The 13,126-nt window shown below is 48.3% G+C and overlaps 1 protein-coding gene across 1 annotated transcript; it reads left to right on the top strand.

The window, feature by feature from the left end:
• The first annotated feature begins 493 nt into the window (after positions 1–493).
• PPP1R15A (protein phosphatase 1 regulatory subunit 15A) lies at positions 494–10,146 on the top strand. Its single transcript, XM_084805497.1, has 3 exons — positions 494–715; positions 3,362–4,868; positions 7,825–10,146. Exons 2-3 carry the CDS (start codon positions 3,369–3,371, stop codon positions 8,092–8,094), a joined length of 1,770 nt encoding a protein of 589 aa, XP_084661623.1. The 5' UTR covers positions 494–715; positions 3,362–3,368; the 3' UTR covers positions 8,095–10,146.
• Positions 10,147–13,126: the final 2,980 nt, after the last annotated feature.

Here is a 13,126-nt window from a genome sequence, read left to right as displayed (position 1 = left end):
TTGTGAGGATAAACACGGAAAGGAGGACCATGTGAGCTGCCATGGGTTCCTTGCAAGAGGAAAAAAGGCCTGACATAAATGTAATAATAATATTTATTATTAATAATAATGATGGTGATGATGATGATGAGATAAATATCTGCCACCTAAGAATAAACACTTCACACCGCTGATAAATTCGGCTCTATCGATATGCTGATGCCACAAAAAAAGGCTACTCCTTTCTGTTCAGAAAGAAGAAACGTCTGTATTCATCATTGCAAATCCCCATTCAAATTTGCAAAATGGAAATTACCAGGTATTTTTTAAGGCCCTTTTTCTACCGGAGAAGTCATAAGGGAAAGAAGTTGATTCATTTTCCGTTTCTTCGCCCGCCCGCCCCGCGGCCTCTTCCCCGAGCTCGCCGCCTCGCGAAGCTTCACGGCTCCGGCCCGGCCACGCCCGCGCTCCCCCCCCCCGCGGTTCCACGACGTCACAATGCGCTGACGCGCTCCTCGAGCCCTATTTATAGAGGCCGGGCTGCCGGGGCGCGCCGTCAAAACATTCCGCTCACAGCAGACACCGGCGAAAAAGAGAACCGGTCTTTCTCGATAGGGCGACATGGGCTTTATGGCGACCAGCTACTCTTGTGCAAAGCCTGCCGTGCGACTGGTGACCCGCGCCAACCCCGCAGCTGCTTGCTGGAGCGAGTTTGTCACGGGCTAAGATTCCAGAGGTAAGCAACCGGGGCAGGTGTCCCCCGCCCCCATTAGACCCTTCCCTCCCCGAGAACCCAGGAGTCCTGGCTTCTATGGGCTTTGGGCCCTCTCCCCCTTGCCTAGCAAGTTCTCCCCTCCCTTTCTAGGGGAGCCAGGCTGTTATTTCCTTCCAGCGCGCCCTCGCCCAGGGGACCCAGGAGTCCTGCTCCCCGAATTCTCCTGCTTAGATCTCCCACCACCACCACGCCTGTTTGCAGAGAACCCCGCGGGGTTGGTTCCCGCAGACTACGGCCCTGGCTCCTCCTGCTTGGCTCTGCTGTTATCCCAGGGATCTCTGGAGTCCCTGGCAGCCACCCCCGCCCACTCCAGATGCCTCTTCTCCCCCCCCCCCGCCGCACCCCTTCGTTCGGTATAAACAGTGCTGGCCCCCACCCCCTTCTGTCTCTTCTGACGGGCATCCACCCTTTTTAATTGCTGCGTAGTAGTCCTCGTTCTTGCGTCACGCGGTTCTCGGAACTGTGTACGCGAGCCTTGCCTCTGCCTAGAACAACTAGAAGCTCAGACTCACACACCGCCCACCCTTTGTAGTCCTGTCCTTGGGGGAAGAGCTTCAGATACCGCTTTCCCGTAGGCTCCTCCAACTGAGCAAGTGATCTATTATACACCGTACTTTTGCCCTAATCTCTTTTTTAAAAATCCATTAAAAATACAACCCTTGGGTTGGAAGCAGATTTAGTCATTCTTAGAGCAGACGCAAATAAATCAGTGGGACAGTCCTATTGATTTAAATAGGTCTGCACTTAGAATTACTAAATCTGCATCCAGCTCCTTACGTTTTATGTATTTCCCTCACCCAAATTGTGGCCCTCTCTTTCCATACAAGACTAGCCTTCCGTGTGTCTTAGGTATGCCTCCCCGAACCCTCTGCCCTCTTTTGCAGTCGTCTCATTCCACCCATGACCTTTGCACCCCCAGATTTCCCCTCCCCCCACTTGCAAAAGTCCATTAGTCCTCTCCTCCTGGCTTTGGGCATCTTAACCACTCCCTGTCCACCTTTGAACTGCCCCCCCTTTTTTTTTGCTTTCCTCCCCCCACCCTGCCAACTGTTGACTTCCTGGGGAAGACCAAGCACCACAGCTGGACTGGATCGCCGTTCTGCTTCGAGTATTCCAAGTACGGAAGCGGCATCCTTCCCTCTTTACGCCACTTTCTCAAAAGGATCCCATCTCGCTGCACAAAGCCTACTCACAAGTTGTCACTGCCACTGTCCCAATCTCAGTGCTCCTCCCCTCCCCCCGTCTTTCCCTAATATTACTCAGCACCCTATTAGGAATCTTCTCAATTTAAGCTCTGAGAGTCCACGTTGCAAAACTTGTTGTATTTGGGTGAATATATATATATATATATATATCTTTCTGTATGGGTCCCTTCCCAGTTTAGAGGAGACTGCTGATCAGTGAGGTCTTCTGGTTATTACATGAGCGTTCCACTCCCTTCTCTCCCCTTCCCACCCCCCTTTGCCAGATCTAACCTGTTGTGGGTCAGAAGGATTGCTTCTCTTCCTCTCTCTTCGACAGCCGCACACCCAGGATCCAGACTGTGTGTGTGTGTGTGTGTGTGTGTGTGTGTGTGTGATCCCCCCTTCTGCTTCCGGACTGGGGTGTTGCCAGCGTTCCAGGGGCACTTGCTTGAGCTTGTTTGGGGCGCGCCCTGGATTAAATCAACCTACACATCTCAGCCAGTGAAACAATCCATAGGAAACGAGAGAGATAAACTGAGGCACAGATAGGGGGCGGAAGGAATCTTGCTGAAACTGGGGCATTAGGGCCTAGAGTGCTGGATTCTAGCCTCTGCCCCTCCCTGGGCTTTAACTTGCCAGTTCCCATTCCAAATCCCTCCCACCCCCAGTATTTCCTAATCCACTTTACTCCCTTTGCAAAGAAACTAGATGTGTTTGATTAGAGCTCACTCTGCTTTGATCTCCCAAAGAAAGCAAGTATCCTCCTGACCCTTCCAAATGCCATAACACACTCTCCTTCAGGACTCAGCTCGCCTCTGGGCTCAATTCTGGAATCTGTTGTCATTGCCAAGACTCAGTCCTGGAATGCCAGGATTAGCAATAGTGGCTCTGAGCATGCATTGAATGCCTTTATTTCCCCATCGACTATAAACAGCCTATGCTTGCACACTTTGTATTGAGGAACTGGCCTTCCCAGATAGGCTTCGGCGATGGAATCTCTCTTATAGGTTTTAGGGTTTTTTTTGCATTTTATTTTAAAGTCAAGCCTGCTTAGGGGAGTGGAGCTTACAGCTCAGCAACAGAGCAAATGCATTTTATGCAGAAGGTCCCAGATTCAATCTCCAGTTTAAAAATAAAAACTGGTAGTAGATGGTGGCAGGAGTGCGGGATCTGGGTGAAACCTTGGAGAACTGCAACATGTCTTCTCCAGCCTGGTGCCCTCTAGATGTGTTGGATCACAACTCCCATCATCCTCAGACAGCATGGAGTAGATGGCATAAGGCTAGATCTGCACATAATCTGACCTCGTGTAAAGCAGCTTCGTATGGTCCAGCAAAATGGATAACCTTGGAATTTAGCCCTCTGGATTCCCATCATGGGTTTCCCATCCAAGATTCTTAATCCCACTTCTGCTTCTTTTCAGGTCTAAAATGCCCCCCAACATCATGTCCAGCCAGTTGACCTCATACCCCCGAAAGACAGATACGTCATTTGCTTGGTGCAATCCCTTTGGACTCGGGATACCTAAAATTCTACCTCCAGAACCGAGCCGGTTCAGGCCAGCTGGGAAGTTCACTGTTGCAGCCATGCTTCTTGGACATATGACCCAACTCGCTATGGACTGGCTGGGGAAATGTTTGGACCTCTGGCAGAATTTCCCTGCTGACCTGATGAGGGCCATATTGATGGGCATTGCCAGGATGGTAATGCCTAGCTTGGAGAAGGCGACGAGACACTTAGGAGAGGGAGAACTCGGAAGAGATGGAAGCAAAATGGAGACACAAAACATAAAAGGTGGTCGCCTAGAATATCTGATCCTGAATCATTTTGAAAGTTATGCTCTGGAGGGTATAGAAAGCTTGGTGGAAGATGGATATTTTGGGGAGGGCCCAAAGCAGCTTTCAGTTGGTTCCAGTGGTGTCAACGTGGATAGGATGCATTTGGAAGGGGAAGGCGTATCTGAGCTGTGTTTGAGCAGTCCTTCCATCATTTGGGGCTTTGGAAACGACTGGGAAGATTCTTCAGAAGAGGATGACAACAACATGGGACTTGAGGACATGGAGAGTCCTGGAGATTTTTCCCAGAGATGGTGGGAAGATGGTTACCATCCCAAAATATTTACAAAAGGCGGGTATTTTGGAAAGAACCTGAATGATGACGGCAGTCACAATGGAGAATTAAATGAATTTGAAGGGGGTCTTTGGCAGAATGTGGAAAGTACCTCGGTTTCCCAGGAACCTGAGGAGGGCTTGGAGTCTAGTGGGGATTTATCAGTGCATGAAGAGCAAAGCTTAAAAGGTCCGCCTGATTGCCCAGTGGATGGGGGACAGCTAGAAATGAACAGGAACCATGGAGATAAGGGAGCTCTCCACTCAGGAACCCCTGTGCCCTGTGGTTTGAAAAGCTCCCTTGTCCTGTCCTTGTTCTACAGTCCATCAGAGGAAGAGGAGGATGAAGAGCATGATTCAGAGGACTGGTGGAGTGGGGATGAAATGGAAGACAGTGGTCGGTCCAGAACATCCGTAGATAGCAGTAACTCAGAAAATGGGGATAAAGATTTGGAAGCGGATGACAACTCTCTGCACCCCGATGGACTTGAGAACCTCTGTGGACTTTTCTCCATGAACAAAGATCCCTTCCATCCGCTCTGCTTTTCCAAACCCATTCAGGCCCCCAAGGCCCCTTCCTTTGCCCCACCTAAGTCCAAGACCCACAAGGAGATCACCGTCTCCTTTTATCTACCGAAGCGAAGTTCTAAGCCTGAGCAGGTGTGTGATCTCCCAAAGCAACCGTGGCCCCTAAAGGACCCAAGAGCTTCCCATAGACGTCCAGGTCACAAATGCTGCCAGCCAGATTCCGGGGAAAATGTTGATCCTATCCCTGCAGAAACATCATCAAGTTCCCAGGAGGAAAACCTAGTGATTAAGAAGGTGAGTAGCTTTAAGTCTTTTTTTGTGTGTGTGGACTAACCAGAACTCCTGGGTTCTCTAGATGATGAGTGGTTGTTCAAAAACTCATGACTCCTTTTTGGGTTTCTCTATAATTAGGAATAACTAACACCCTTAGTTTTGCCCCTTGCAATCACTAGCCTGGATTTGAAAGGCTTGCTTAATCTATCAATGTTTGAAAAGTATTCATGTTTTTTGTCACTTTAACTATTGTGTTTACACAACACTGGTTATGCGTAGAAAAGTGGTGCTTAAGTTTGGGGGCGGTGTGTGTGTCCTGGCAAGTCACCTGTGCCTTTTGACAGCTGTGTTGAAGGCAGAAATTAAACAGGTATAGCTAAACATAATTATTTAAAATTAGTCTATTTCCACCTTTTGAGGGTTTTTTTAAAAAGAAAGTCTCCAAGCCAATGTTCCACATTTTAAAATAATAGATATACAACTGCAAGAAAAATCTCCCTTCAGCGGTAGAGCAGAACAGTTTAAAAATTTTGTCAGAGTGCTAAGAGCCATCAAAAAATGAAACAAAGACCTGGAGGGGAGAAAAGTATTTTTGCCTGGTGCCAAGAAGTAAACAAACTTGGTCCTCTGCCAACATACCAAGGAGAGAGGGAGCCCCATAACTGAGGCATGACTTCCAAACTCTGGTCACTACCCACCTAAACTCTGTGGGTGAGGGAGTCACCTAGACTTGGGCCTCTCTAAAACGATATCAAGAAGGAAGGAAGGGCTAGATGTCTTTCAGATACCTAGTTCTGTAAGTTGCCTTGCGGGTCCTATTTGGGCCAAAAGGCAACTCATAAATTTATAAATAGAATTAATAGTCTTCCCTCCCCCGCCCCCTGCCTTCTACAAATAGTAGCTATGTGGGGCTGGTCCCTCTGTAATTTAGGCTGTGTACCAAATAGTGACTTCCTCTCTCCCAAATCTTCTTGGCTGCCATTCAAAAAGGTACCTCGGCCAGCCCCCAGTTTTTACTCTCAGACTCCACCCTGGAATCTCCTCTAGGCTTGGTTGTCCTCCTCGCCACTGACCCCCGCCCTCCAGGGGAGAAACATAGCAAGGTGGATGATGTAAGACTGGGTCATTTCCCAGTGGAGCAGACTCCCTTGTTTCTCTTTCCTTTCTCTCCTCCATTTGGAAGAGACTTTCTGCCTACCCGTCTGCTAAAAGCCGAGATTCGGCATGCAGCAATTAGAACTTTGCAGCCTTAAGAGCATTTTCCTTGCTTCTGTGACAAAACCAAGGAGATTCAGAACACAGCTAGCTCGCCTAACCCATACCCCAGCCACCCCCCAGAAAAAAAAAAAACTGTTGGATTCCAGTCTGTGTGTGTGTTGGGAGGGAGGGGGATTTAGAGAATGCCAACAAATGTGAGAGAGATTTAATTTGGATTGGGATTTAGCACTTGGAACTTGAGGACTTGTAAAAAGTGTGCCTCTGAACATGGGCAGAGTGCTTTCCCCTTTGCTCTTGAGTAGCTACTACCAGCCCATACACATCTGGTACTGGGGAGGGGAAAGATTTCTAGATTGCAAGGAATAATTTCCAGAGCAGTCTGGAGCTCCGCTGTTCTGTGTTTTGAAATCAAGCGGTGGTAGTGGGTGGCGGCGGGGGGGGGGGGGGGGCTTTAATAAAGGGGTTAAAGATTTGAGTACCCAAGCAGTGTTAAGGCTAAACTGCACACTACATTAAATGCATTGTGTGCAGATGATCCTCTTTTTTTACTTTAGTGTAAGCATGTGGCCCCATGATCTGGATCAGAACTACGATGAATGGGTAGGGGGTTTAAACCTTCCCACCCAGCCACTTAAGCCCCCTAAATTTGCCCCCCCCACACACACACACACACAGGGTTTAATAAAAGAAAAAACTCTCTATTGGCATCAATGGGCTTCTTTTTTCTTTCTTTAGTCTCCAAGGGTGTGTGTGGGGGTGAATTTAGAGGTAGGGGAAGCAGCTTTGTGGGAAGATTTAACCTCCCAACCTGCTTGTTGTGGTCCCAATCCAGATCAGGAGCCCACGCACTTCCACTAAAGTTCCAAAAAATTAGGATCAGCTATGGTACAGGGCAGGATTTATGGAGGAGGTGGGGATTGCAGTGCTTAGGGACCAGGGTCTGCAGAGGTGGCACAAACTTCTTTCAGGTCGGATGTAGAGCCTCCACGGGCCAGATATGGCCCAAGGACCAGAGGTTCTGCACCTCTGAGCTACACACTTTGCATTTCACCTAGCGTGTAGTTTATCCCTTAAATGAAGGCTGCATAAACGTGCAGAGGAGTCACACGGTGTTCTGTAGCTTCTCGCTGGGCTGTGCTTACATCTGGGGATCACTGGTGGGCAGATCCAGACCCTGCTGAGAGAGGGGGATTGGCCTAAAATTGGTGCCAGTGGAATGCCGGCTCTTCTTTTCCCCCATCCCAACAGTCCCCCATGTCTCCCATTGGCTGGAATGATTGCAGCAAGGGTGGGCAATGGGTGTCTCTCCAGATGTTGTTGGACGCCAACTCCCATCAACACTTGCTAGCATGGCCATGGCTGATAGGGGCTGTAGTCTGACAACATCTGGAGGACCACAGGCTCGCCACCCCTTGGATTACAGAAATGAAAAATGTCTATGTGGGCATGAGATTAAAGGATTTCTTGGCTTCCCTAGCTGAGAATAGTAATAATTAGGGCTGTTACCTGATTATGAACTCTTAGGGCACAATCCTGTGCATGTTTAGACACAAAAAGGTCCTACAACTTCCAGCATTCCCCAGCCAGCCATACTGGCTGAGGAATGCTGGGAACTGTAGGACTTTTCTGTCTAAATGTGCATAGGATTGCACCCTTAGTCCATTAAATGACCACATCAGGACAGATCTGCATAGCAGCAAAAGCACTCCTAGGAAGTAGCCGATCCAGTATCCTCATCCATTCTCCTCCGCATCCTTAGGTCCAATTCTTTCCTGTAGTCACCGTCCACCCGTTGCTGGTTTGGGATTACGCCTCCCGGGCTGCTCGCCGAGGCCCCTGGGAGGAAATGGCCCGCGATCGCTGCCGTTTCCGCCGAAGGATTGCTGAAGTGGGAGCCATCGTGGAGCCTTGCCTAGACACGGAACACCGGGCCAAAGTGTGGAGGGAGATACATGGGCTTCCTGACTCCCTTCCACAGGAAAATGGTGACAACAATACGCCTTTCCTTTCAAGGTCTGCTCGTGCATAGTAGCTGTATCTCTAAAGCTGGGAATGAAATGGCAGCCGAAGATGGCGGTCGCAGTACAAACAATCCGTGTAGAAATATGGGTAAAAATATGGCTAGCACAATCCCACATGCATGAGATCCTCTGGTCAAAAGATGTGTTTAACACTGTGACATGCTGAGCATGTCTGAAGGGGGGTGGGAATGTTACTTTCACTCCTACCTTGCATTCATGCATGTGTGTATACAATTACAGAATTTATCTATCCACCAGCCTTCCCCAAAGAGGTGCTCTGCAGAAGTGTTGGACTACAACTCCCATTGCCAGCATGATGGAATTTGTAGTCCAAGTGGTTGCCCACTTGGGGAAATTCTAGTCCACAGCCCAACCCTTGAAAAACGTCTTCCTCGTAGGCTACAGCATAGCAAGATTAAGCAGTACACTGGGACTTACATTCCAAGTTTTCTCTGTTTGAGATGGAGTGGAGTCCACTGGGCTAGAGACCTGGGGCAGGAGGATGCTGCCAGGAGCAAGTAGTTCCAGCCTCTCTGTTTTCCAAATAAATGCACTGATGCTAAGCTACTGCTACTACCTCAGTTGATTTTTTAAAGGATTTTAAACATGACCACCATTGCAATAATGTAAATATGTGGGAGAGGTTTGTTTTTAAAATATGATGCATTCATTGTTGCAAGTGCATTTCATAGGCCTTGCACATTGTTGCAAGAGCCCAGTGAAGCAGAATGTTAATATTTGCATTTTATGAGCAGAGGAATGGAGGAGGGTGTTCAGAGAATCTATAGCTAGATGAATCTTTTAAAGCCAACTCTTAATAGTCCTGTACGCTGGGGTGGGCAGAAAGTGGATCTCCAGATGTTTTGGACTTCAGCTCCCAGCATTCCTGACTATTGGCCATGCTGGCAGGGGCTTCTGGGAGATCAAGTCCAAAAGGTCTAGGGATTCTGCCCACCCCTGTGGTACAGCCACTGATAGGGCCCAATCTTAAAAATGATACTGGACTGGCTAAAATGTCCTTACCTCTGTGGCGTTACACATGCCTGCCTTCACATTTAAACCACTAGGTCCTGTGTGTAGTGTCAATGTGTCCGGGATCTGTGGCCCTGGTGGACAACCAAACCCAGCATGTGTATGCACCAACAACTTGAGTGCACGGAACCCCACACTGTTATTCCATGAATGGGGGTTTGGTTTTTGTTTTTACATGTCCTGTATTGCTCAGACCAGGCCTTTAGCAGCTTGTACAAATATCTCCAAGGCGGTTTTCCTTTTTAAATCTAAAAATGTGTATTAAATTATTAAACTGGGTTATTTTATTTGTGTGTTCATTAATTATTGTACTGTATTGTAATAGTTGTAGCTGTAATCATTTTTTTAAAGAAGTATCTTCCTTCACCCACTTTGTGGCATTTCTGATTTGTTGAGAATAAAAACACAAGAAGAGCCCTGCTGCATCAGGCCACAGACGTCGCTAGCCCAGCATTCTTTTCCCACAGCGGCCAACCAGCTGCCCCAATGCAAAGCCCACAAGCAGGGCAAAAGCCCTCCCCCAGGGTGGTTCTGAGAGGACCAGTTTGTGATCCTGGAGGAAGCATACAGCCATCATGACTAGTAGCCTTTGATAGCCTTAAGCATGAATTTCGCTAATCCCCCTTTAAAGCTGCCCAAGTCAGTGGCCATTACTGTACCTTGTGGTAACTAATTCCATAGCTTAACTATGTGCTGTGTGAAGTACTACTACTTATCTGTCCTGAATTTCCCACCATTCAGCTGCATGGGGTGACCCCGAGTTCAAGGGGCATGGGAATAAAGGAAGCTGCCTTATATGGATCCATCTGTTGGTCCAGGTCGTACAGGGGTGGGCAACCTACAGCCCTCGGCCTGATTTCAGTAGATCTCTGCATGAGATCAGTTTGGACCTCTGGCAAGAGCAGCTCACTGCATATGGAGAGAGAAAAGGGGTGACGCACTGTTGCCATGTGGCCCCCAACAGATTACCCACAATGGAATGTGGCCCTTGACAAAAAAAAAAAAAAGGGTTGCCCGCCTCTGATGTAGTAGCTCAGTCTTATCCACACTAACAGCTCCCCAGGGTTTCAGGCAGAGCTCTTTCCCAGCCCTACATGGGAGATGTCAGGGACTGAACCTGCACGCAAACAGGTGCTCTGCCACTGAGCTACAGCCATTCCCCTCCTCTGCTAGCACCCAACAGGCTAGGAGCTTCTGTGGGCTTATTTACAAGGCTGTACTAAAATTTCACTGGACTGCAACTACAGCTTCAGGAAGCAACTCAGTGAAAAAAAGGTTGGTGTGCTTAACAGCTGCTCTCCCAAATCCGTATGGTTTAACCCTGTCCATTTCCCTAATGGTGTATTGAGGTTAGCCATCTGAGGTGAGGCAGGTGTTGAGCAGAGAGGGCCTTTTCAGTGGTGGCACCCCATTTGTGTAATTCCCTCCCCAGAGAAACTCACCTGGTTACCTACTTTGCTATTTTGGCACCAGGTCTTTTTTGGTTGTTGTTTTGTTCTCCAGGCGTTTAAAGATAGCCGCTTTAACTCTTTTTAATCTGCTTTCATTTTTCTGGTTTTTTATTCTGATTTTATATTTGTTTCATCTTAGTGTGAACTGCTTTGGGAACCAATTGGTTGTAAATGCATGAATAAATATTTCTTATATTTATATCCCACCTTTCCTCCAAGTGGGCTGACGGTTTTATCCTCTTAACAACCCTGTGAGGTGAGTATATTGGATTTGGTTTCGGAAGAATGACAAGGAGTCAGGTGTGAATTTACAGAGAACCTTATGCAGTGTCTGGTGGCACATGTATACTAACTTGTTAGAGCAGTTGGCAACTCCTATGAAGTTAAGAGCTGGCTCTCAGCTGCATTCACATACAGTGAAGGTCACACTTCTCACTTCTATCTATCACACAAGAGATAGACAATGCACAGTGGCTGCTTTGTATAGTGTGTACCTTCTAGCTGATAAGGATGCTCTTTCTCTGAGGTGAGAAACTTACTTTCCTGCCAAGACAGACCCCCCCCCCCCCACAAGCTTTTCTCATTCTGGGTGAAGGGAGATGTGTATGTCTTCTGGAAGTCTGAACTAGATGATGAGACGAGCCCTATGCATTCCTGAGCAGATTGCCTGAGAGGGGGAGGCATGCCACCGGCTCAGAAGAACAGCTCTGGGGCAGCCCTGTTGCTTCAAGGGAACTGGAGTACCACCAGTTGTGGGGACCACAGTCTACCAATTGAAGGGGTGTGCATAAACTTCTTTGCTTTTATTATCTGCATCCATTTTCTATCAATAAACCATCCCTTGTTCACACAAGTGGACTTGAGTCATATTGGTACTTTCAAATGTGTTTAGTCTGTGGATCCTGGCTGGATCAGGTCCCAGATTTAAGATGGCAGGTTAGGCCAAGAGTCAGTGACTGGTCCAAAGTCACCCAGTGAGCTTCATGGCTAAGTGGGGACTTGAACCTGGATTTCCTGAGTCCCGGTCCAACACTAACCCTTACACCACACTGGCTGTGGTGACTAAACAGAATGCAAGGTAACAGAAGGCCCCTCTTCCAGCTGCTTCCCCCCCCCCCAATTTTACCTCCAGGAACTGTAAAGTGTGACTCTAGCTTTAAGCCTGCCAAGGAGGCACACTGTCAGATTTACCCAAAGGAAGGGGGAACAAACCCTCTGTGTAATATAGCCTGAGTCACACCAGCTCTACGCACAAATAACCTCATGATAATGAGCTGGAAAGGCCAATGTGCCATTTGCACTCTCTCATGCATCAGGAATGCTGTCTTGCATACCAAGAATGACTCACAAGTTCCGTGAAAATAGATGATTGGCAAATCTAAGCCAACGCTCATTACAAATGGCCTTGAGGGGGTTGTCCTAAAATAACTGGCACACAAATAAAAATTAAGTTAACATGAGTTAAAATTAAAACTCTTGTTGGATCAACAGTGAAGTGAGATGGGTGCCAGTTGGCACTACACCAGGCCTAGTCAGAGAGGACAAGTCAAGAAGGTGAGGAGGAGTGTATAAGAACTGGTCAGAAGATGGTGGAGTATCTGAAGGGGGAAATGACTATGGAGAATTATCACAACTGCCAAGGAAATATCTTTCCCAGAAGGGGCACACTATGAAGTTTTAATGTCTTACATGCAGAATTGGCCTCTCGCAATACAACTTCCACTATCCAAACATCTTCCAGCTGTTCCCAGTTCCATCTTTCTCTCCTCAGGTGAACTCTCTTGCCTGAACAGGCCCTGATTTGATATGGCATAACCCATCCTTCCCCAACCTGAGCCCTGCTCCTTGGTATGTTGGCTGGGGATGATGGGGCTGTAGTCCAACACAGCAGGGTGGTGAAGGCTGGCATAACGCACATAGTTGCATCGCTGGTTATCCCAAAGGTTTTGATGGCTGCTGGGCAACTTGGCTACATAGGGATTAAACAGTATCAAATGCCACTCCTTTGCCTACTTTTACCTCCTCAAACACAAGCCATACGATCAAAGTCGAATCACACAGCAAGGCAAGGAGAGGCCCTGTAATAATTCAGGGGGGAGCTTCTCCTAGATCTTCTCTGGGTTCTCCCACATGCCTAAACCAGACAGATGGGGAAGGGGAAGGGTGGCCGTACCCCAAGAAGGCGCATGCAACCACAGTACTACCAGTGGCGCTGGAAGAATGTGGGGTGGAGAGCATCGCAGGCTGTGCAACTCCAGGAAGGAACAGGCTGCTCTGAGTTACTCCCACACAGTTCATTTTCCACTTCAGGGAGGGGCTGCCGATGGAAACAGCAGGTGGATCAGGGGCTACTCCCACAACAACCTGAGCACATGAGCGCACTGGGCCATGCTAACAGCTGCTTCAGCCCACGGGGAAGACAGGCTCCCTGCATTGGCAGGATTTGGCTTTCAGCAATCCATTGCAAACATTTGCTCCCCCCGCCCCCGAGAGCCCATTGGCAGGGGCTGCTGGGCTGTGCCAGCCCCGTGCCATTTTACTGGCTGAAGCAGAATCT

The sequence above is a fragment of the Heloderma suspectum genome, chromosome 6 (genome assembly GCF_057233095.1).
Source record: "Heloderma suspectum isolate Gila_16-S chromosome 6, 16-S_ref, whole genome shotgun sequence".
In the NCBI taxonomy this organism is placed as follows: domain Eukaryota; kingdom Metazoa; phylum Chordata; class Lepidosauria; order Squamata; family Helodermatidae; genus Heloderma; species Heloderma suspectum.
The sequence above is the reverse complement of the archived record's forward strand: the minus strand, read 5'-3'. Positions and strand labels throughout refer to the sequence as shown.

What these genes read in the sequence shown, in the direction of transcription:
- PPP1R15A (XM_084805497.1), top strand. Translation starts at nt 3,369, where the DNA reads ATGCCCCCCAACATCATGTCCAGCCAGTTGACCTCATACCCCCGAAAG. An exon ending in AAAACCTAGTGATTAAGAAG is followed by an intron (nt 4,869 to 7,824) that starts GTGAGTAGCTTT and finishes CCGCATCCTTAG; the next exon opens with GTCCAATTCTTTCCTGTAGT.